Here is a 23,426-nt window from a genome sequence, read left to right on the forward strand (position 1 = left end):
TACAGTAGAAACCAGAGATATGGCATTAAAAATCAGTAACAAAATACAGTACGGTATATAATACACATGTATATAATCAAATAGTGTTATTTATAAATAACACCGTAAGACAGGGCACCCGTAACCAGGAGCTGGAAAAACATATTCCCAATCGTAATCGGAAAAAAAAAAAAAAAGTATCCTAGGACCACCGTATCTCGGGATTCTACTGTATTTTAATGGGATGTGCTCTGACGAACTCGTAGCACTTGTGCCCTCTCGGCATAAATACCTCCCGAATAACCAAATAAGCAGCAAAATCCCACCTTCACACTGTAGAGATCCTTAGATGCCGCAATAGTTTCTTCCCTCAAAATGCCAGACTTAGGAATTCCTTTCCTGGTTTCCTGCTCCCTAATGTACTGACATGCAAGTTTAAATGTAATGTGAAGAAATATCTACATATCGAAGATGAGGAAAACAGTCCCAAACAAGCAAATGGAACAAATATGTTAAGAACATTGCCAATATTGCTGCAAAGAAGGTGGGCTACCTCCACCATGCTAGAAGATGACACAACAGAGTATCCTATATCCTTACAAAGCCACGATTTTCCCATGCATGGAGTATTATTGTCATATCTGGGCTAGTGCATCTACCACTCATCTCTCATGCTCAGACAGTGTCAGAAAAATAGTCTCAAATCTGATAGGTCTTGCGCTGTCGGTCAAGCTCCGACCTCTGTCCCATCACTGAAATGTCACATTCCTGTGCTTGTTTTACAAGTACTTTATTGGAATGTGCTCTGATGAACTCAGCACATATGCCCCTTCGATGTACACACTCCTGACTAACTCAACAAGCAGCAAAATTCCACCCCTTTATGGTTGAGGTCTCTAGATGCCATTATGCTTTCCACTCTCATAATTTCTTCTCTTTGGACTACTAGACTTTGGAATTCTCTCCCTGTTTCCTGAGCATAATAACCTGTAGAAGTTTAAATGTAATATGAATAAACATCTCACTGCTCAACTCCCCCGTTAGACAAAATCCCTAACAGCAGCCCCTTATGTTACACGTAGCAATACAGGGCGCTACCTCGCGACTGAAACAGTCGCATTTGCGAGTGATTTTTCAAAGTGGCGACTAGAAATACTGAAACGCTTATGTTTTGGCGATTGTATTTCTTTTATCGACAATTTTCCAAAGCTCACTACTGAATGAAAAATATCTTTTCAACGTTTTTTTTATATAAAAACGAACAAAGTTAAATTATTTAAACAATAAAAGTTTAATAGAACAATATAATTCTTTTTTTTAACAAAGACTGTTTAAAAAAATATCTAAAGTAATTAGAATGTTTATACTTTCAAGTATCTTAGAATTACACATAAAAAAAAAAACACTTTATGATGTGCATACTGGTCATAGAACTAAGGTGTCATATTCTAAAAATCATGTGGGTTTGTCTAGTAAACGAAAATATTTAGTTGTCAAAGGTCAACAAGGTCAACTAAAGATAAGTTGTCTGTAGAGTCCTGCAATTATACAGTTTTTACATGGTTTATTGCACTTTGCTGTTTTTCACCAAATAAATTTGATAAGGACAAGAGCAAATAATATAAATTACAAATACCTTATGTCTCAATCTAGAGACTATGAATATTCCCTGAGAGGTTACTGGCAGGCATAATTATCAGCCGCACTTCTAAATAGATAAGTAAGGTTTTTACAAACAAATTCTGTCCAGATTCCCAAGTTTGTCAAGATACATCTGAAGACAATCGGAGGTTATATTGCCTGAAACATTGTGAAAATGACGCTTAAAAACAGTAGTTTGAAGATTCCAAATAATACAAATAACCAATTCTCATCTCAAAAATTCAGAAATGTTACATTGTGTGTTCATAAACCTATGTAAATTTGAAATTTATTCAGAAAAATTTTTCTAAATAAATTTGCAATATTAATAATTTACTATTCTTGCCAGTAGGAGTCAAGCACAATGTTTATTCTGAACAGGCTATATCCGGTACCAAACAATATGAGGATTGGTGGAGATTTAAGAGGACTGCAAGAAAAGACGAACAGAAAGAACCCCCACCCACCACTGCCTACCTTCTTCTCTGCCCATGCAGGTTCTACGCTCGGATTAATCTGAGGAAATTCAAATTCTCAGATACAAGAAATCAACCAACACCGACTATTCCTGCAGACATGTTAATATTGAAATATTAACTAATGATGAAAAGAAAGAAATGGAAATTATATATATATATATATATATATATATATATATATATATATATATATATATAGTTTTAACAAAACCAAAACTTCAAAGAATAGATTGATAGCAACGAATAGTGTATTTCATCGTTAGTTACAATTTTTTCAAGACTATTCGGACAAATTCAAACCTTATGTCGTTTGAAAATTTTCACAAGAACAGCCTTTCAGACTTATTGAATAAAAAACACTAATGAACAATATTGAATCCATTTCCCTTATAAGGAAAAACATGAGAAAATATTTTACCTATATCTCATCTTTCCAGTTTTTTTAAAGATTTATACATACAATACATACACACACACGAGAGGAGTTTCAAATGTAATGCCTCTTTTTTTTTTTTTATTCTGTGGGAATGGATCAGAGAATTGCAAATTGCATTGTTATGGTGTTATGGTGACTGAACTTATGCATTCATGACCTGAAAGTCTCATCTCTGTTGTAGATATTGATGGTGTGAGACTGAGAAAGCACCTCTTGTCATGGATGCGTGTCATTGAATTTCTGACAAAAGTGTGTTAAATATGGTTGTAACTATGTAGACAAATAAGTTCTGGAGCACAAAAGGTTGTCCATTTTAATGGTATCACTTCTGTCTTTGTATTTCAACTGTTTTTTGAGGAAAAAAGAGAGTTTTTACTTTTGGAACGACCCTCATACAGATTTTTTTTAAATATTACTAGCAGGATCCATGGAAACTTCACAGAATAAGAAATATTTAATCAACAATGTTTGGATAAAATGGATATTTTTTTTTTTTTTTAAATAGAACAAGAAATTAGTTTTTGGATGAAAAAAAAAAAAAAAAAAAAAAAAAAACAATGCAGCAAATATGAGCATTAAGATTTCAATGAAAATAGTGTCTATTGTATTTTAAATATAGAACTGATCAAAATGAAATAAATTAATGAGTACTAATAAATACTCAGAAAGTAGTACCGTGATACATAGTTCAATACAAATAATAAAATCACATTAGTCAACCTGTAATTTACTCCTTCAGTCCAGTACCTCTTGGCAGACAATGCTCTTTTTCCTTTTCACCTCACACCTGAAGGCTCCCTTTTTTATGTCGGGTTCAGTGACTTGTTTCTTCGGCGAAGAACTTGCACGTCAAAATTAGGAATTCTTTTCACGCACTACGAGAACAATGATCATATATTATAACTAGCGGGACCTGTAGAAATTCCATAATGGACTCTTTCATATGTAAAATATTGATGTTGGCGTTCTGTGGATGTTCAACGCAAATGGAAACGCCCTGATATTATCGTAGTTCTTTTGTTAAAACTGCAAAAGTATTTATCTAAGCTAGCAGGGATGCCCGGAGCCCTGTCATAAAATACACTTATATAAAATACATATATTTTGATTTATGTAGATTTTGTATATATTATTATAGAGTCAATTTTTCTATTGATTCTGATGTATTATAAAGTTGTGATTTCAAAAATCAAAAAAATATATCCATATGACTTGGGTGCATCAGCTCGAATCAATACCATAACTTACGAAGAAAAAAAATGTGTGTGTGTATATATATATATATATATATATATATATATATATAACTTTAGTTCTTTCAGCTATAATCGAAACCAAAATCTATGAAGAATTCTTGATAAGATTATTTATTATAAGAAATGGAAGGCTATCTATAATGTAAAAGACAAAATGGCCGCATGCATTTGTGATTGTCCAAGGTAGGCTTTTTTTTTTCATCAAGTTTCTCGCCTCGGTTATATTTATGGAAACTTTTCCTTATACTTCCTAAATCGTAATATCTCCGATTCGCAAACGGACATCGTCTATCTTTTATTTGATAGAGTTTTAAAAACATTACTGTGTTTCCAGTGTTTGTTTGTCTTTCTCGTATAAATAAAACGAAACTGATCGAAGCAAACACAAGTGCCTCATGGCCTTCCGTCCAGGACGTCTTGAAGGCAATAAGCTTTGATCAATGTGGGGAAAACCTTTCATAACAGATAATTGCTGTTCATTTGGACACTGCCATAGCCCCCCCCCCTTTTGGGGGAAGCTGGTTTTCCCCAACATCGTGGTGAAACAAATACGGCATTAAGCAGAAAGCTTAACTGGCCTACAGCCAGACCAACTCCTTCATTTCGCTATCCGTTATGGCATAATGGTTGACATCGCTAAATTTGAATGCTTTACACTTCCACTTGGGTCACTGTAACGGTAAACTCATGTTTTCCTTCACTTTCTTTTCCGCCTTCGCGTTGCGGGTTCGAGCCTGCCTGCCTACTACAATGTTTTTTTTCTTTTATACATCTAGAAACACCTGGGCAATGCTGGGCACCCCTGCCAGTAACAATTAAATGACAGTCACTCAAAAGAAAAAAAAAAAGATGTAAACGTGACACACAAACTAACACACACTATCAGATTAATATATAGATGATAATTGAAAACAAGACTACATCAGAGGGAGGTCATTCCTATTCTAGTCCAGGATTGCCAGGTTGGCCCTTTTAAAGTCAAATTTCATGATTTTGACCTTTTTTATTGGAGCAGTTTGACCTTCAAAAATTATATTTGGCCCTTTTTAAAGCGTAACATATGAACTAAGGAACACAAGCAGAATATCTAATATAGAAAAAGCAAAATGGGCGCGTCTCGAGTGTTTGGCTGTTTCGTATAATAAAAATGAAACTATTCGAATGCAAACAAGCTTACAAGCATTTCTCCTAACAAATACCCCGGATATCTTAGCACTAAGTGAGACTAACCTACACTCCTCCATCCCCTTTAACTACTTTGACATGCCCAGATATCTTCCATTCTGGCTTAAGGACTCTGACAGACATGCACGGGCTTGGAGTCTATATTCAAAATACCCTCCCCTTGACAAGAGAAAGAAAATTAGTATCGGACGATCAAGCCTTTATGTGCTATCCAACATAATATAAGTATCTTCTCTACCGCTCTCCCTCGACCCAGAACTGTACCTTAATAAACGAAGTCTCTGACAGCATAGATACAGCACTTTCCCTCGACACTAGCGCACAAGTTCATGTATTTGGAAACTTCAATGTCAAACACAACAACTGGCTTGGATTTTCTACTTAGATGCAGTTGGTAGCATAATACATAGCTTCTCTATAACTCATTCCCTATCACAGATAGTTACGTTTCCAACCCGTTTCCCTGACCAGCAAGAACAACACGCATCACTTTTAGATCTGTTTCTGACCACAGTTCCTCATTGTGTTACGAATGCCCACAGCCCACTTGGGAATGCTGGTCATGTAATGATAATAGTTGAAATCGCCCTAAACTCTAGAGCCAAAATGAAAGCGCTATTGCTCAAAACAACGAGATAATAACGCTGACTGGGAAGCCATCAGGGATCTCATCAGAGACACCCCATCGCAAAATATCTTTTCACTTCCTGCTGAACAGTGCGCAAATGAAACCACTGAATGGTTCAAAACAGCAATTGAAGCACATGTTCCCACGCAGAAATTTTATAGCAAGCCCCACTCTCCCCAATGGTTTACTTCCACATGTGCAGCTGCCATTGCGCAAAGGCAGCACGCGTACCACAGATTTAAAACCAACATAGGTCCAGTTCAAACAGACAGAAGTATATAGAAGCCAGAAGTAACTGTAAGAAAGAAATAGTGACAGCTAAGAGAGAATTTACTGAAACCACCAAAAAACGCATCGAAGCACAGAAATTAGGAACCCGTGAATTCTGGAAAATCTACAACAGTGTAGTAAATAATGGGCAATCCTATCCAACAATCATGAAGTTGTTTGCTCAGCAACCAAGAAGGCTAACATGCTTGCCAGTCGGTTTGCCTCAAACTCCACACTGGACCCTGCTAACCACCCTTTCCCTGACTTTCCTTTGCGGACAGACCCCATACTTGACGATTTGAAAATCACTCCTTCTCAGGTGCATGCTATCATAAAAAATCTTGACACTTCAAAAGCATGTGGACCTGATCTCATCCCGGCTGTGCTATTAAAAAAGTGCGCCGCCAAAGTAGCTCCAGTTCTCTCCAAACTTTACAACAAATGCCTTCATGAATCTTGCTTTCCTGCCTGCTGGAAAACTGCTTCTGTGGTACCAGTTTTCAAGAAACCTGGTGAAAGAACTGACCCAGTAAATTACCGTCCCCATTAGCCTCTTCCCACCTTTTGCCAAAATATTTGAATCCGTAATTAACCAGCTCTAGTCCATCACCTTACAGATGCTAAACTTATGACCGACCAATAATATAGATTTAGGCAAGCCAATTCCACGGCAGACATCCTAACTGTAATCGCTGAGCGTATATACCATTCACTTGACAAAGTAGGGGAGGGTAGAGTAGTAGCTCTAGATATATCTAAGGCTTTTGACAGGGTATGGCATGAAGGTCTTCAAGAAAATCAGATCATACGGTATCGCTGGAAGAATACTTAACATAATTAAACCTTTCTTGGATAAGAGAAAAATCCAGGTTGTTCTTGATGGTCGTACATCTAAACAATATGATATAAATGTGGGAGTGCCTCAGCGGTCTATCCTTGGACCTATATTATTCCTAATATTCATATATGCTGATGACACCACGCTCTATAACAGACACGACAGAAAAACAAATGAACACATATCTAAAGAAATGGCATAAACACTAGAGGATGACCTCCAATCTGTAGTGGAATGGGGAGAAAAACGGATGGTCACATTCAATGCTGCCAAGACTAAACTTGTTTCCTTCAATAACTACACCTTCTCTACCACCAATAGCAATGGCCAAAGACAAATCATACAAACCAAACAGCACATATCAATCATTAACGACCTGTATGTGGATTACTTTTGTACCCGTGTGACCACAACTAAATTTTCACAACATACACATAAGCTGGAGGCCTAATTATAAAAGTACCCATCTCTCTCATATATATATATATATATCTTATTTACCCAAAAACCTCTGGCTTTGATGGAGGGAGAACTACAACTTGCTGCTATGGTTTCAAATAATCTGAAATAACAGCCAGGGGAGACTTAATTCCAAATATTTCTCATATGTCATATCTCCCCTCTTTTTAGAAATAAGGTATGATTATGGTACGATTATGAATATCTCCAAATAATCCTTATACACTGAAATTTACTTTATGTATGAAAACCAAAGAGGGAAGATATAACATATGAGAAACATTTGGATCTAGTCTGTTATTTTAGATCATTTGAAACCATAGCAGCGAGTTTTAGTTTCCCTCTCCATCAAGGTCAGTGATTTGGGGAGAATATCAGATTTTTTTGTAATTTATATGTAAAACTAGGAAAAGAAATGATTATGATTGAAACAGTTTATAACTGTAAAAAAGTGCCAAAAATAGGCTCTGGATGATCCCCTTAATGTGTGACCTTAAGAATAACTGTCACATAGCCCACTACACAATTCAGGTCATTATCTTTCCAACGAGCCTTCCTTTTTAAAATTCTTATCAATAGTCACAGAGATTTCGAACTTACAAAATTGTCAAAAAAAGGTGGCGTGTGTGTGTGCATATATATATTATATATATATATATATATATATAAATAAATAAACGGATATACCTATACTGGTAGCCAAATTGAATATTGAAATACTCATATCTTTGGTTCTATGGGATGAAACTTCATGAAAATTTGCAGGCTTTTTAAAGATTATTATACTATTTTATGCTTAAAACTGACAATTGGTAAAAAAGGACCTATATTTTTAAAAAAATAAAATATGCCCAAATTTGGCTACATTTGTATATACAGTGTCCTGCAGGCCAGCTTCAGTTTTGCTGCTCCGGTTGTCTCCCTTGTAGACTCGCCAGGCCACTAATATTCCATAAAAGTGAGAATGTGTGTAGAGAGACTTCTCAACCTATATATTCAACAAATTGGTTGTCGTACTTGATTCACTATCTTTAGGTTTTGATCTCAGCTTGAGTATCTTCTCTTTTTTTACTTGAAAGAAATGAACTGCTTAGAAAAAAAACATAATACTCGCATGCACAGGTCTCAGTTTCTTTCAATTGTTTTTTTTTTTTTTTTTTTTTTTGAAAAGAATTTAACGTTACAGTTAACACTGGGCAACAGCAGGTACATCTAGTATATATATATATATATACATATACATACAAGTGAAATTATATAAAAAAAAAAAAAATACTTGGATTAATTTCACATCATCGCTTTACATATGTATTAAGCATTAGGCATTCAAATAGCCGTCTTTGTTTTTTCTTTGTATATATATATATATATATATAGATATATATATATATATATATATATATATATATGTATACAGCATTGCAAAACATGTTCTATTACCATTTTGGTGGTAATATATGAATGAAAAGGGGGGTGGGGACAAAAACTGTCGCATTCAATAATATATATATAAAAGTATTTTTTTCATACCAATATAAAAAGGTTAGTTTATTGGATTTTCAAGGTCAGACCCAAATAGTATTTATAGTTAACAAATGAAATTTGGTTCTGACTAGCATATCTATTTTTTAATTTTTTTTTTTTAAATCAATTTAAAAAAAAAAAAAAAAAAATCTTTAACTCGTTTAAACAAGATGACTAATAACATTGATCGTTAAGCAATCGCCTAAAAGTAAAAATCAGCAAAGTAGGATAATTCATACTTTTGATTGAAGACCATAATAGTTGCCTACCTTATGTGCAAGCAAAAAAAAATTAAAAGTGAAAATGGGGGGGGGGAGAGACGATATCCCCATTTTACGGCTAAACTTTTTAAAACTAAAAGAAATTATATTTGCTGATTATGATGACAATTAAAAGTAAATAAAATACAGAAAACTGTATGATGTACATACTCATTACAGAACAAAGATGTCACATTCCAAAATCCCCGGGCAGCCAAATTTTCGACCAAAAACCGATTAAAAAGCTTGCCCAATGTCTGAATACACTATGTAAAATTTCAAAGGTTTACACTAAAAATTGGTTGAGTAATTTGGTAGAGACCGCCGAGGTCAAATATTTTAAAACTTTGACCTAATAACATTTGTTTTGGGCTCAAATCAAAAAAGTTTGATCTATGTCCAAGTAACCTACATCTAAAATTTCAAGCGTTTAGACCCAAAATTGGTAGAATTGTCGAAGGTCAAATCGTTGAACTTTGATCCCTTAACAGCAAAATTTCTGGGCGAAAACCAATTAATAAGATTTTCCCAAATTGCAATACCCCTTTTGTTAAATCTCAAGTCGGTAGACCGAAAATTGACAAGTAGTTTGGTAGGGAAATGTACATACACACAGACAAATTTCACTTTTATAGATGTATAGATTGGATTTAATCATAGCCGACGAAAACACCAACTAGCTTAGTCCTAAAATTTGATTTGCTTGGGGGGGGGGGGATACTTCATCCTCAATCTGTGGCTGGTACGTACATCATACGGACTTTTCTGTCTTTTCTTTACTTTCAAATTGCCACCATAAGTGCCAATCTGAATAAGTACCTTATATATATTTTTTTAAAGCATTCTTTTCAGACGAGGAAATAAAGTTAACATTGATTTATCATAGATTTATATAATAGCCAGTAGGGCTTAACGTCATTGCCTGAGACAAAAGTGTAACGTTTTTATTAAAATTTCTACCTTTCCACCTAATTATCTTTTTCTCCCCAACCTGGTACCGACTAGATATCGAAATACGGTCTAAATTATTCAGCTTCATCGCAGATTCCCGATTCTTTGAAAAACAACTGATATTCCAATTTATCATCCTGTCACTAATATAAACCATGAAAAAGGACTTACCAATTAAATTCCAGAAATTTAGTGGTTTTGAATTGAGTGGTGTCATCATGATTAAGAAATTTAATGTGTTTATTAAACAAAATAAAATTAAATGGCTTCTAGCTATTATTTCTTCGCGACACACCAGTAATCATTTCACGGCACAATGGTAGGGAACCACTACTCCACTATATGCGAATGGTGACTTTGCAGATCTACAGGATACTCTCAGGTGCGATTAATTTTCTGCATGGTAGAGGGAATCAGTCTTTGCAATGCGCTCAAATGTATTTGTTCCAACTCATGTTGCCTGTGAAAGTTAAGCTCAGTAGTTTGAACGATGAGCCCTCAGGTAAGGTGTTATTAGCCATAACTACTGGTGGTTGAAAAAGTATCTTGGAATTACGAAAGGAAAGAAGCTTAGTCTTAGTCACAGATCTTTATTTTTTTTTCCAAGTTTATCCTTATCAATTCCTTGCATGTTTTCCTTAATCTTTTCCCATGAACTAGACCCATAACTTTAACTGTTCTACATCAATTGATCCAAGAACTCTAATCCATTCTTTCAATGTGGCCACATCAGTCTCCTGTTTTTCACATATTTCCCTGCACTGTCCAGATTTTAACTCTTTCCAAGAAGACTCACATTAGACATTGTTTCATTCTCATTTCTCTTCATGCAATGCATGTCCTCAACCCACTCACTATTTTTATGGTATAAGGGTTGGTCTTCTCGGTGATGTATTTGCAAGGAGACTAGGGTAGAAATATCATTCAAGAATTTGTTCTCAATAATCAGCCCGAAAGTCATTTTACTGGCCTTTTATCAGATATCCGGCTGGGTGATATCTGGATAGTCCATCCTTCCAAGCTTTACCTCCTGGTTTTTACAAAGGGGTAAGCTTATTGCTTTCTGTCCTCACCAACAACGCCAGTTTACTGGTTTTTTACCTGTTGGAATGAAGTATTCACTTGGGTAGTACCTAAGAGGTACACCCAGGGTTTCAGGAGGGGTAAATTCATTACTTACTGCCTGAAGCACCCTCACTAGGGAATGCTGAAAGGAAATATCCAGGAAATTATTTTGCTAGGCTAAGGTATTGCTTCTTTATAGTCGTTGGCTTTACTCTCCCCGCCTTCTGACCTTGTGTCACATCTGCGGTGGGAATGAAATAAATCACTAGACATGTCTGATAGACTCTTGCCGCAGTCTATAGTACAATAGTCTAAGTTAATGGTAGAAATCAAAAAAAAAAAAAAAAAAAAAAAAAATCCGAAATTTTAAAAAATCTGAAGTTACACACACATATTATATATATATATATATATATATATATATATATATATATATATATATATATATATATATATATATATATATATTTTAATTTTCTTTCTTTGAAAATTGTAACATTGGGTATGGGGCAGCCAAACCAGCTGCCAACATTGCCCTGCTTTTTATTGAAACCAAGCGAGAATGGAAATTTAATTAACTTTCTTGAAGTTATATATTTGGATTTTACCGTCACTGGATTATTTATCTTCCACCAGACTATCCATTCATGTGTAATCACCTTTTTCTTCACCATATTCCCTCTGCTTCACTTTTTTTGTTTTCAAATAAGATCTTTGACTTACTCGTTGTTTCAAATACTTTTGCATGCAAAATCCGATCCCGCATTTTGCTACATTTCAAAGGGTTTTTTTAACATTTTTTATTAACGGCCGCATTTTGCTACATTTCGAAGTGTTTTTTAACATGTTTTATTAACTGTTTGCTCGTATATATATATATATATATATATATATATATATATATATATACACACACACACCTATAAATTTGTATTTTTTTTTGTATATTGATATTCATATTAAAAACACTTTTTTTCTATTTATTTAAAAAGAAAATACAACTTTGGTTCATGGGTTGTGGAATTATTCATCTGCAAAAGATCTAGCTAATTTGCATATTCTTTTAAACATTCATTTTAATCAATTCTTCATGGGTTTTTTTTTTCGGTTTTCTTTTTGAGATGATCATCTTTAGTTTGCATAATGAAATAGCTATTGGTTCAGGTTTTAATTTTTAACCTTGCAGCAAACAGGTCTTCATAAGTCAGGCATTAACATCAAAGGAAAAAGTAAATGGTAAGCTAAACGTTTTGGTTTTGATTCTCAGTAGTGGCACACAAGTTCTTTTTTTTTTTTCCTCCCCAACTTTTTAAATCATTACTACATATTGGGTCCAATCTATATATATATAAAGTAATCTATATATATAAAAGGCAAAATGTGTGTGACCATTTCATGTATGTCTCGCGAAGGCTTCTTTCGCACATGCTCCCGGGGTCGTTACGATCGCTTACAACTGTTTATATAGCCCCTAGATAATAATATCTACGATTTGGGAACGTGGGTCGCCTCTACATCTATTTACTTCGACTTTTATGAGATTTGCGCTATTTCGCTCTGTCCCCTGTTTGTCTTGCTTTTTAGTATAAATAAAGTGAAACTAAATTCAAACCGGGTAGTGTTCTCGGCATCGCGCCGGGAAACGTCCAGAAGCAATCAGCTTGGATCAATGTGAGGACAAACTCCTCTTATATCAGACAATTGCTAATCAATGTGGACAATGGGGAGCTGGTTTCCTCTTCCCCAACATCTGTGTGGGGGGGGGGGGACAGTCAAAGTTGGGTAAACAAACCCAAGTTAACTGCGTGACTTCTATTTGACCTCATTAATTAGGTCAAATAGAAGCAGCAGAGTTAACTTTTATTGCGGCTTTTAATACTTAAATAAATAAAGTCAAACATTTTCTGTTGTATGTCGCGGTGGCCCAGTGGTTAGCGTTGCACGTTTTTTTTTTTTTCACACTTTAATTTCCAACTTTGCCTCAAGGGTTCGGGTTCGATCCTCATACTCACCTACCAAAACGTTTTTGTTTATTTTAACTTCCACCCATCCCCGGAGTTTTGATTTACCCAAAACCACACACACACCTAAAAACACCCAGGCATCGCCGGGTACCCCCAGCTAGTATAATAATAAATATAAAATCTGGATTAATCAAAATACAAAATATATTTAATTATATTTTATGACCAGGCAATGCCGAGCAGCCTGCTAGTATATATTTTTTTTTAAAGTGTCAATTTTTATCCTTTTTTTTTTATTCTTTATCTTGTATTTTGGTCCAACTCTAATAGTTTTTTATCAAGGTAATTTTTAAATCAGACAGTTTGGTGGATTTTTCTAGTTCTATTTTATTTTTATTAGTATTTTTTTTTAATGTCTGTTATATCTACGTTTATTTACTGATGGTAGTGTTTTTATTTGCACTCTTTCTTTTGCCTTTCTCTTTCCATCTTTTCCTTCCTTTCTATGCTTTTTCTGCTTTCTTTTTCGATACAAACCTACCCCCACCTTTTTCCATCTTCTTCACTTATATCAAAGACTTATTTATTCTTAACTAGCAGGACCTGTGGAAATTGCACAGGAGACTCATAATGTAATATATTGATGTTGGCATTCTGTAGATGTTCAGTGTAAATGGAGACGCTCTGATATTATTGTAGCTTTTTTGTTAAAACTGCAAAAGTATTTATCCAAGCTAGCAGAGACGCCCGGCGTAGCCAGGTCGTAAAATATGCTTAAATATGATATTTTAATTCTTGCAGTTTTCGTATATATGATTATAGAGTTAATGCTCTATCGATTTTTATGTTATAAAGTTGCGATTTCAAAAATAAAATAAAAATATATCTTTAGGACTATAATCGAAACGGAACCAAAACTTATGAATTCTTGATAAAATTATTCATAAAACAAAATTGATTACTAAGGTGCCATCAGCTAAAATTGAAACCGAACCCAAGACTTAAGAATTATTGATAAAATTATTTATAAAAAATAGATTATCGGAGTGCCATTAACTTTAATCGAAACCAAAACCAAAACTTATGAGGAATTCTTGGTAAAATTATTTATTACAAGAAATGGGAGTACATAAACGACCTGGATGTAAGCATGACACAGAAAATAATACACACACTATCGTATTAATATATAGATGACACGTTGCGACTTCCTGATAAATTTTATTTTTTGTGATTGTTGAATCCATGAATAATTTTCATCACGGACAAGCTTTTGTATAAGCAATATCGCCTGAAGACGTCTCTAGTTATTTGTTACTGGCTGACCAAAACATGCTCATGAATGTGTAACAACTTATTAATGCTTATGTAAAACAAAACGTATATCTTGCCCTACTATAGTATTGAGCACTCTATTAACCTCGTTAAAACTTGATTGGTTTCTTTATATATATATTTATTAGTGATGGGACCATTCCAATATTTTCCCCCCGATTCCGATACAATTACAGATTCCCGAGCTATCAAAATCAGCAATTGAAAATTAAGTTAAAAAAAAAAAAAAAAAAAGAAAAAAAAAAGTATTAAATAATCATTTTTTGGCATCAGAAAATAGGTTCAAGTTTTTCCGATCCGCTACATTAAAAAGTTACAATATTTTCTATTCCCAATTCCGATTAATTGTCCAAACACTAATGTGTGTGTTTGTACTCTCCATAGACAGCTGTTTTGCAATAGTACGAGTCTTCAGTGTAGCTAGATGTGGTAATTGTTTTATCTTGACATTTAAACCCAACAATCAGATCACTTTTCACTGTGACAATCTGGTTTAGAAATTTTTACCTCTACGCTATGATACCCGTCACCAACGGTGAGAGTTTTTTTTTTTTTTAATTACTAGCGCATCACAAATTATTAAGGTCTAAGGGACATTCAAGGATAAAGGTTAATGAGTGTTTGGTAGACTGTCAGACAACACTGATGATTGGTAAGGGAACTCTGGTATTGTTTGATTATTTAAGAGGACAGCTTAAGAACTTATTTACATTAGACTTGAAAACGATGCTAGGAAGTAGTCCCATGGTATTATGTTCCACAGACAGTTCTAGGAAAAAAACTTTGCTCATGGAATTTTCAGTTAGCTTCAAGCACTGATAGAGAATAAGAGAAATTGACAATTGTAGGTGGACTAGTATTTGATTCTTGCAGGGTGGATTGAAGCTAGTTTATATATATATATATATATATATATATATATATATATATATATATATATATATATATATATAAAAGCCCCCCCCCCCTGGGTAGAGCACTATCTTAATAATCTCACCCACTACTTAATTGGCTGTAAATGCGAGGCTCTCTGTTTGTAAACAAAGACAAGCGGTTTGAGCACTATGAAAGTGATGGACAAATGTTTGTTTGAAATGGACATTTGTTGAGATCATTTGTGGGTCGATGTGTAGAACTGCCAACTACAATGCAATGGTTCTAGATTCAATCCTCGGCTTGGGAAAGGTGCTTGTCTAGCTTTACTGAGGAGTTGTGATACAACGAAACAAGACTGTATGCGGAGGACTAATATATATATATATATGCACACACACACACACACACACACACAAATGAATAAACGCAAAAGTTTTCTCTACCTATCCTAACTATATCAAAACAGACAGCTTATGCTTCTTTAAATCTACACTATTTTGAAATGCTGTATCTATAGTAATCTACAAATTTATATTCTATCAACAGTCATAGGTACTTTAATTTTTAAACAGTTAATAAATTAATATTCTGTAATATACATTTTTTAAATTGGCATTGTCATATTTTCTTTTATACATGTAATAGTTTTGTTGACAGTAAAACATCTTGATGTCACCGAGATGCTGATAACAGATACTACACTTGAATCTTAAAAAGGCTAAAGAACTATAACAAATTAGTGCTTCTATGATCAGGTATTTTTAAAGAAAGGAAAGATAAAAAAGATTTGATTAATCTATTATTATATCTCACCCTTATACAGTAGAGATCCCCAGATGCCAGAAAGCCTTCTACTGTAATAGTTTCTTCCCTAGGACTGCTAGACTTTGGAATTCCTTCCCGGGTTCCTGTTTCCTTAACTGTACTGACATGCAGAAGTGTAATGTAAAGTGACATCTTGCTGTTCAACTCCCCTACATAGTATCCCTGCAGATTATGTGCCAAAGTAGCGCTGTGCCTTGTTTGGGATGAAAATGTACTAAAAAAAATTGTTAATGGGTGTGGATAGTTTAGTTTCGGTCAAGTTAGTTCCTCCCATACATGGTCAAACATGGTCCGCAGTAGCCCAAATAAAAAGTGATAGGCAGCCAGTCCCAGGACCAAACACTATAGACTGGAGCTAGGGTCAACATTAGATTTGATAGTGTATAACTACGTCCTCAGCCGGCATCATAGGAGTTTTAGCCAATCTTGGAGTGATTCTGGGGTTATTGCTTTGTGGATGAATTTTCTTGTATTGCAGTGTGTCACACAGGCGAACAAAGTTTTCTCCTTAAAAGAGACTGATTGAAGGTAACGATCTTGCTGTGCATCCCGACTGTGGTATTGGGGACGAAATGATGCCAGCAAACCTGGAAATGAAGGCAGTGTAGGTAATAATAGTCAGTATGATTTATGTTGAAATATGGAATAACTATTTGTTCACTGCCGACTCGAAACTTGCATGAAGCTCGGTTATGACCGAACAAGTGTGTACAGGGGTTGTACTGATTTTCAATAGCCAGTTTCAAGGTTTTCAAGTCCTTCTCCAAACAAAATTGAAGTTTTCAAAACAAAATTTAATATATGAACGATATAAGAAACCAAAAAACTTAACTGACAACAGGAAAAATCATTTTCATTTACATAGAAAACAATATGCCCATCGACAATCATATTTACATTCTCTGACCCACTTATATTTGGCCAACCAAGTGCGATTAAATGTTATTTTCCTCATTGTAGATTAGTCTACGCTGTGTTATTTTTACTTTTAAATTTCCGGTATTGTGTATGCAAGACTTATATCCCTTTAGCACAAAACTACCCGATGTTAATATATGGAAAACAGATAGTTTCATAATAAATAAAAGTAGCTCTTGTATACACAATAATTATTTTCAATATTTAAAAAATAGTTTAAATGGTATTATTACTAAAAAAATAATTTAATATTTATTTTGATTATATTTTTAATATTGCAAGACAAATTTCAATTGGACATAAAGAATATGATTTTCAAGGCCTTTTCAAGACATTTCCCATATTTTTAAGGATTTTTCAAGGTAATAAACGAAAATAAGTTTTTTTTTTTAAGGCAAAAGTAAAAATGCAACGCCTTTTCAATTATTTTACTTTGGCTAATTATCAAGGGACTCCGTTTTGGGGCTAACACTAGATCTTATTACAATTTGAATTTATATCCAAAAGGTTGTGTGAACCCTGGTGTTCTTCGAAGCATTTCTATATAAGAATTAAATCTAAAAAAAAAAAAAAAAAAAAAAAAAGACTAGAAGGTCGAGTTACATAGGTGAATTTGATTTGTCTAGTTTTGTAAAATGTTTTCCTAGCTACAATTTTGAGGATGTGTTTTGTTCGGTAGGCATGAATGCGAAATAATGATCGTGAAGCTATTTGCTTTGATGAACTCTCTTGCATTGCAGTGCACCAAGTGGACAAACAAAGAAAGTCTTCTATTTAAAAGAAATTGGTTGAGGAAGGGAATAATCCTACAATGCATCCTGACGGGTATTGGGGACAAAAGGGTGCCAGCAGACCTGCAGAAATCAGAGAAGGCAGTATAGGTAATAAAATAGTATGATCTATGTTGACATATGAAATAACTATTTGTTCACTGCCGATTCCAAACTCGCATGAAACTCAGCTATGACCCAATAAGTGTATACTTCGAAACATTTCTATATTAAAATAAACTTAAAAATCTGAAGGGTCGAGTTAGGAGAATTTGATTTGTCTATAGTTTCAATGTTTTCCTAGTTACGATTTAGAGGCTGTGTTTTGTTTGGTAGGCATGAATGCAAAATAAATAATAATAATAACACAAATATGTGAGAAGGAAGAGTAACAGGAGAGGGAGAAGGAGGTGCAGATCATTCAAAAAGGCTACCTGAATGACACTGGACATAGCTGCTTGTATTCACATTGCCAGAATCTGGATCGTTGGGTGGAACAATATTGCCAAGACCATGTACAGGAACACGGTGCTAAAGAAAAAAAGACAAAAATATTTTAATTATTTACATACAAGTCAATATTAAAAAATAACGTGCGACACTAAACTTGGACACCATAGGACTATAGAGCTTACGTACATTTTTGGATTCTTCGAACGACTACTTAGCTAAATCCATACACATAAAAACTTATACGTACAAGTCAATATAAATTATCACAAATTTCGAAAAAAATAAAATAAAAAAAAGAAATGTGCAAAATTTGGACACCTTGGACTATAGAGTTTTTGTATAGTTTTGGATTCTTCGAATTACTTATCTGATCTAAATCTACATGCACATAAAAACTAATTATACAAATGTATATTTGTGCATGCGCTGAAATAAGGTTTAGTCGGCTTACGTTTGCCAAGTTCCGTTTTTTTTTTTCTTTCTCATTTTGACTTAGTAGCTAGTTTTACCAATTAAAAACCAAATTAAATTTGTTCCACAGATCCAAATCTCTTCCCGGTATATTAAGTTTCAAGTCTTTCAACAAAAAATTGACAGTAGTTTGGTAGAGGCTTTTCTCACAAACAGACAATGTGACTATTTTATATAGATATATTATTTACTAAATATTTTTATATAGATATATTATTTACTAAATATTTTTATATAGATATATTATTTATTAAATATTTTTATATAGATATATTATTTACTAAATATTTTTATATAGATATATTATTTACTAAATATTTTTATATAGATATATTATTTACTAAATATTTTTATATAGATATATTATTTACTAAATATTTTTATATAGATATATTATTTACTAAATATTTTTATATAGATATATTATTTACTAAATATTTTTATATAGATATATTATTTACTAAATATTTTTATATAGATATATTATTTACTAAATATTTTTATATAGATATATTATTTACTAAATATTTTTATATAGATATATTATTTACTAAATATTTTTATATAGATATATTATTTACTAAATATTTTTATATAGATATATTATTTACTAAATATTTTTATATAGATATATTATTTACTAAATATTTTATATAGATATATTATTTACTAAATATTTTTATATAGATATATTATTTACTAAATATTTTATATAGATATATTATTTACTAAATATTTTTATATAGATATATTATTTACTAAATATTTTATATAGATATATTATTTACTAAATATTTTATATAGATATATTATTTACTAAATATTTTATATAGATATATTATTTACTAAATATTTTATATAGATATATTATTTACTAAATATTTTATATAGATATATTATTTACTAAATATTTTATATAGATATATTATTTACTAAATATTTTATATAGATATATTATTTACTAAATATTTTATATAGATATATTATTTACTAAATATATTATATAGATATATTATTTACTACTATTATTTACTTGGTAATCTGCACAGAATTTCAAATGGAACCGTTTAACCCACAGAAGTAGCATGCTCTTTTTTTATCAGCCATGACTGGGCAGAAATCGTAATTTTCAATTGTATTTTTGGGTTGCCCACAATGAGGATTGAACCTTCAATTTTAAGGAGTGTAACTTTTACAACTGAATTTTACCAAGTACTCTATCCACTGCACCACAGGTCCTTGAGAGCATGCTATCCCTGTGAACTAAATAAAGGGATGATTTCAAAATTCTGTGCGGCTTTACAGAATTCAACAAGATACACCTGAAAAAGGTCGGAGGTTACATCGACTGAAATGTGAAAATAACACTCAAGATGAGAACAGTAGTCCAAAGTATCCAAATCATGTAAATCAATGCTTATCTCAAAAATACAGTTTTATTTAGTTATTCCATTATATTATAAACTATCAATAAATACAGAACACTCCCCTCAAGCTTAGGAACTTATTTTGGTCCAACTACACTGTAATAATGAAATTCGATTAAAATAATAAATAAAGGACTAAGAATGGTATCTGACTTAAATTTTTTTTTTTTTTTTTTTTTTTTTTTTACATAGACATCACCAGAGGCCACTCGGCGATAAGGGTTAAAGAGTGTACAGTAGTAAAATTGGACAATAAGTAATGGAAATTCGGTAAATTTTTTAACTTAAGTGGAACAGCTCATCAAGAACTTATTTACGTTGGACTTGAAGATAACTATATTGTAGTCAGCTGGAAAGCAGGAAAACAGAAGACAGTTCCACAGGTGTGCAGTTCTAAGAAAGAAGCTTTGTTGATGGAATCTACGTTTAGGTTTAGGCACAGATAAAGAGTGGGGGGGGGATTATTGATAGAGGCGAGGAGGGGGACCATAGATTGGAGCTCAGTCGAGCACTTACCATGAAAATAATGATAAAGCAGAGAAACTTGCAACATCTCTTCTATGAGAAATTCAACTAAAAGCAATGATATCAATTTAATTGGCATGTCAGAAGTACTTAAATATTACCGCATTATTTAAAAAAAAAAAAAAAAAAAAAAAAAAAAAAAGAAAGTTTTCCATTTTCATCATAAAAATCCTCCCCATATTTCTTTGGGGAGCATGTAACATAACAAGGCAAGTAACTCCTATTTATGATTGTTACCACACAATTTAGTAAAAAATTAGCAATAGTTACACTTTCCTCCTCTTGGAACTCTCCGGTGTTTTTAAGCCAAACATTTTCACTAGTTTTTGTAAAAAAATGTTCTCTTTAATAATTTTTTTTTTTTTTTTATCTTATTGTTTTTCATTATTTTTGGATATATTCATTACTGTAACATGACAATAGAGACCGTTGATTTGCCTCAAAATTGAATATTTAAAATTTTGAATTTCGTCATTATAGTATAGTTGCACCCTTATTTTTCTGTGTTCTAATATCAATCCAAATTGTGAAATATCTATTGTCAAATACTAAACACAATATCTCTTAAAATACCTTCGCTTATAAACTATCATTCTTAACGTACCACGATTCTGTTGCCACAAAAAAATATTACTCTTAGAAATACATTAATTGTTCAAATATAGAACGTTTTTCACTCCTCCATTGGAAAAAAAAAAAATTTTTTTTTTTTTTTAATATATATATATATAAAAAAAAAAAAAATTACAGAAATTAAAAAAAATTTTTTTTTTTTTTTTTAATTTTAAAAGAAAAAAAAAACACTAAAAAGACAAACAAATTCAGAGTGAAAATAAAATAAAATAAAAAGTAAATAAAATTACTTCAGTGGTGTGATTGGCATCATGTGGTTGTGGTTGTTGGCTTGGTTGTACAAACTCAGGGGTTGGATGTAAAAATCGATTTGGGAACTCCAACAATAAGTTCACAACTGAAGTATGACCTCCTTTAGCAGCTTCGATTACCATAGTGGAGCTATCCTGAAAAAGAAAAAAAAAAAAATTAGTTTAGAGAATATATATATATATATATATAAATGGAAATGTAAAAAAAAAAAAAGAATACGAAAAGTATAAAAGCTTATAACTTTTCTTTATTCGTTTTCAATTGGTGACATGCAGGAATTCAAAATAATATCATGAAAAAAAAATAAAACTTTTTTTACTGGTACATAATTTTCGACCGATCATTCAGTCTTCATCGGTGTAGTGAAAGTATGAGCATACACAGGGAAAAGAGGAATGGAATAGGAATAAAGGAAGAAGGAGGAGGAGGTATAGTTTTAAATATATACACATAAGTACGCACATACACACAGTATATATACACATATCAACAAAAACTTAAAAATTAAACAGTAAATAAAAATGAAGAAACGCGTCTGTAAGTGTCCAATGTTTTGAATTCTAACGCTATTATTTATTCCAAGAGAGAATAAGAATTCAAAGGATATAAGACGTTATGAGGAGAAACACTGATGCTTATATATATATATCGGAATTTAAATTTTATGATTTGAAACGGTTAAATTTCAAATCTAGAATTTTTTTGTATGCAAATCAAAAAAAAAAATGAGAGGGAGAGCGGTGGGAAACTTAATTTTAGAAGTGCTCTGGAGACATCTTCAATAGCGTTCTGAAGGTCTCCCAAGTTTTATTTTTTCATTCCTTACATATAAAAGGTTTTGTTTTTCCTGGAGAAGAGGAACTTACCACTATTTAAAAATTTATGGCCTTGGGTAACACCAGATAGCTTTGCCTTATATATATATAATATCCCAACATATCCCTCGGGATATTCGACTACACCAGGTTTCGAGAACATCCGGGCACTCCCAAGCTCATGAGTCCGCCATTGGCAATCACTTGTTGAGTATAAATAGGTGTGCCGATCAATATTCCGATGGGTGGTTTTCTGTTTTATACAGTGCTAGGTCGAACTATCATCTCAATATCATTGAGGCGTTAGTTATTAACAACTCTCGACCTAGCCTGTGTAGACAAAAGATTCTGAAACATCAGTTGGAGATATTCATTGATTTAAAACCACCTGAACAGTGAGAATTTTTTTTTTTTTTTTTTTTTTCACTGTTCTTCTAACTGAAACCAAAATTCCCCTCTTCCCTCATTCGTTTTCTTAGTTTTTAATTTATCATTCTGACGTTTCCTCTTAGAGGGTCAGACGATAAGGCCTTAAGGAAATTTTAATTTCACCTGCCCATTTCTTGTTTTTTGGTATTTAAATTAAATTATGTTTCCTCTGAAATTTCTCCTTCCATTTTGTTGTACCAAAAATTTACTTATATATATATATATATATAATAAATGACAAAAATTTATATTCTAAAATTCATGATGTTGACCATCTTATAATTTATTCCTTTAAATAAGTCGATAAATACAATTCTTGACAGTATCTTTGGAATACAAATTTTTGTCATTTATTCTATAGATATTGCTCTGTAATCACATTGAGCTTCTTGTATAAGGATTGATATATAATAAAATATATTTCCACAGAAATATATATATATATATATATATATATATATTTCCACAGAAATATATATATATATATATTTCCACAGAAATATATATATATATATATTTCCACAGAAATATATATATATATATATATATATATATTTCCACAGAAATATATATATATATATATATATATATATTTCCACAGAAATATATATATATATATATATATATATATATATATATATATATTTCCACAGAAATATATATATATATATATATATATATATATATATTTCCACAGAAATATATATATATATATATATATATATATATATTTCCACAGAAATATATATATATATATATATA

The 23,426-nt window shown here is 32.2% G+C and overlaps 1 protein-coding gene across 16 annotated transcripts in view; it reads right to left on the bottom strand.

Moving 5' to 3' along the window:
- The window catches only part of LOC145266346 (ankyrin repeat domain-containing protein 17-like), a 331,800-nt gene that overhangs the window by 83,048 nt on the left and 225,326 nt on the right, over positions 1–23,426 (bottom strand). For all 16 annotated transcript variants that reach the window (XM_080121948.1, XM_080121947.1, XM_080121940.1 and 13 more), the window contains 2 exons: positions 21,399–21,554; positions 18,094–18,190 (listed from right to left, as the gene is read on the bottom strand). In XM_080121948.1, coding sequence (XP_079978074.1) covers positions 18,094–18,190; positions 21,399–21,554 — 253 coding nt within the window. The remainder of the gene's footprint in view (positions 1–18,093; positions 18,191–21,398; positions 21,555–23,426) is intronic.

The sequence above is a fragment of the Euprymna scolopes genome, chromosome 41 (assembly GCF_053919585.1).
Source record: "Euprymna scolopes isolate OS-2025 chromosome 41, ASM5391958v1, whole genome shotgun sequence".
Lineage (NCBI taxonomy): Eukaryota > Metazoa > Mollusca > Cephalopoda > Sepiida > Sepiolidae > Euprymna > Euprymna scolopes.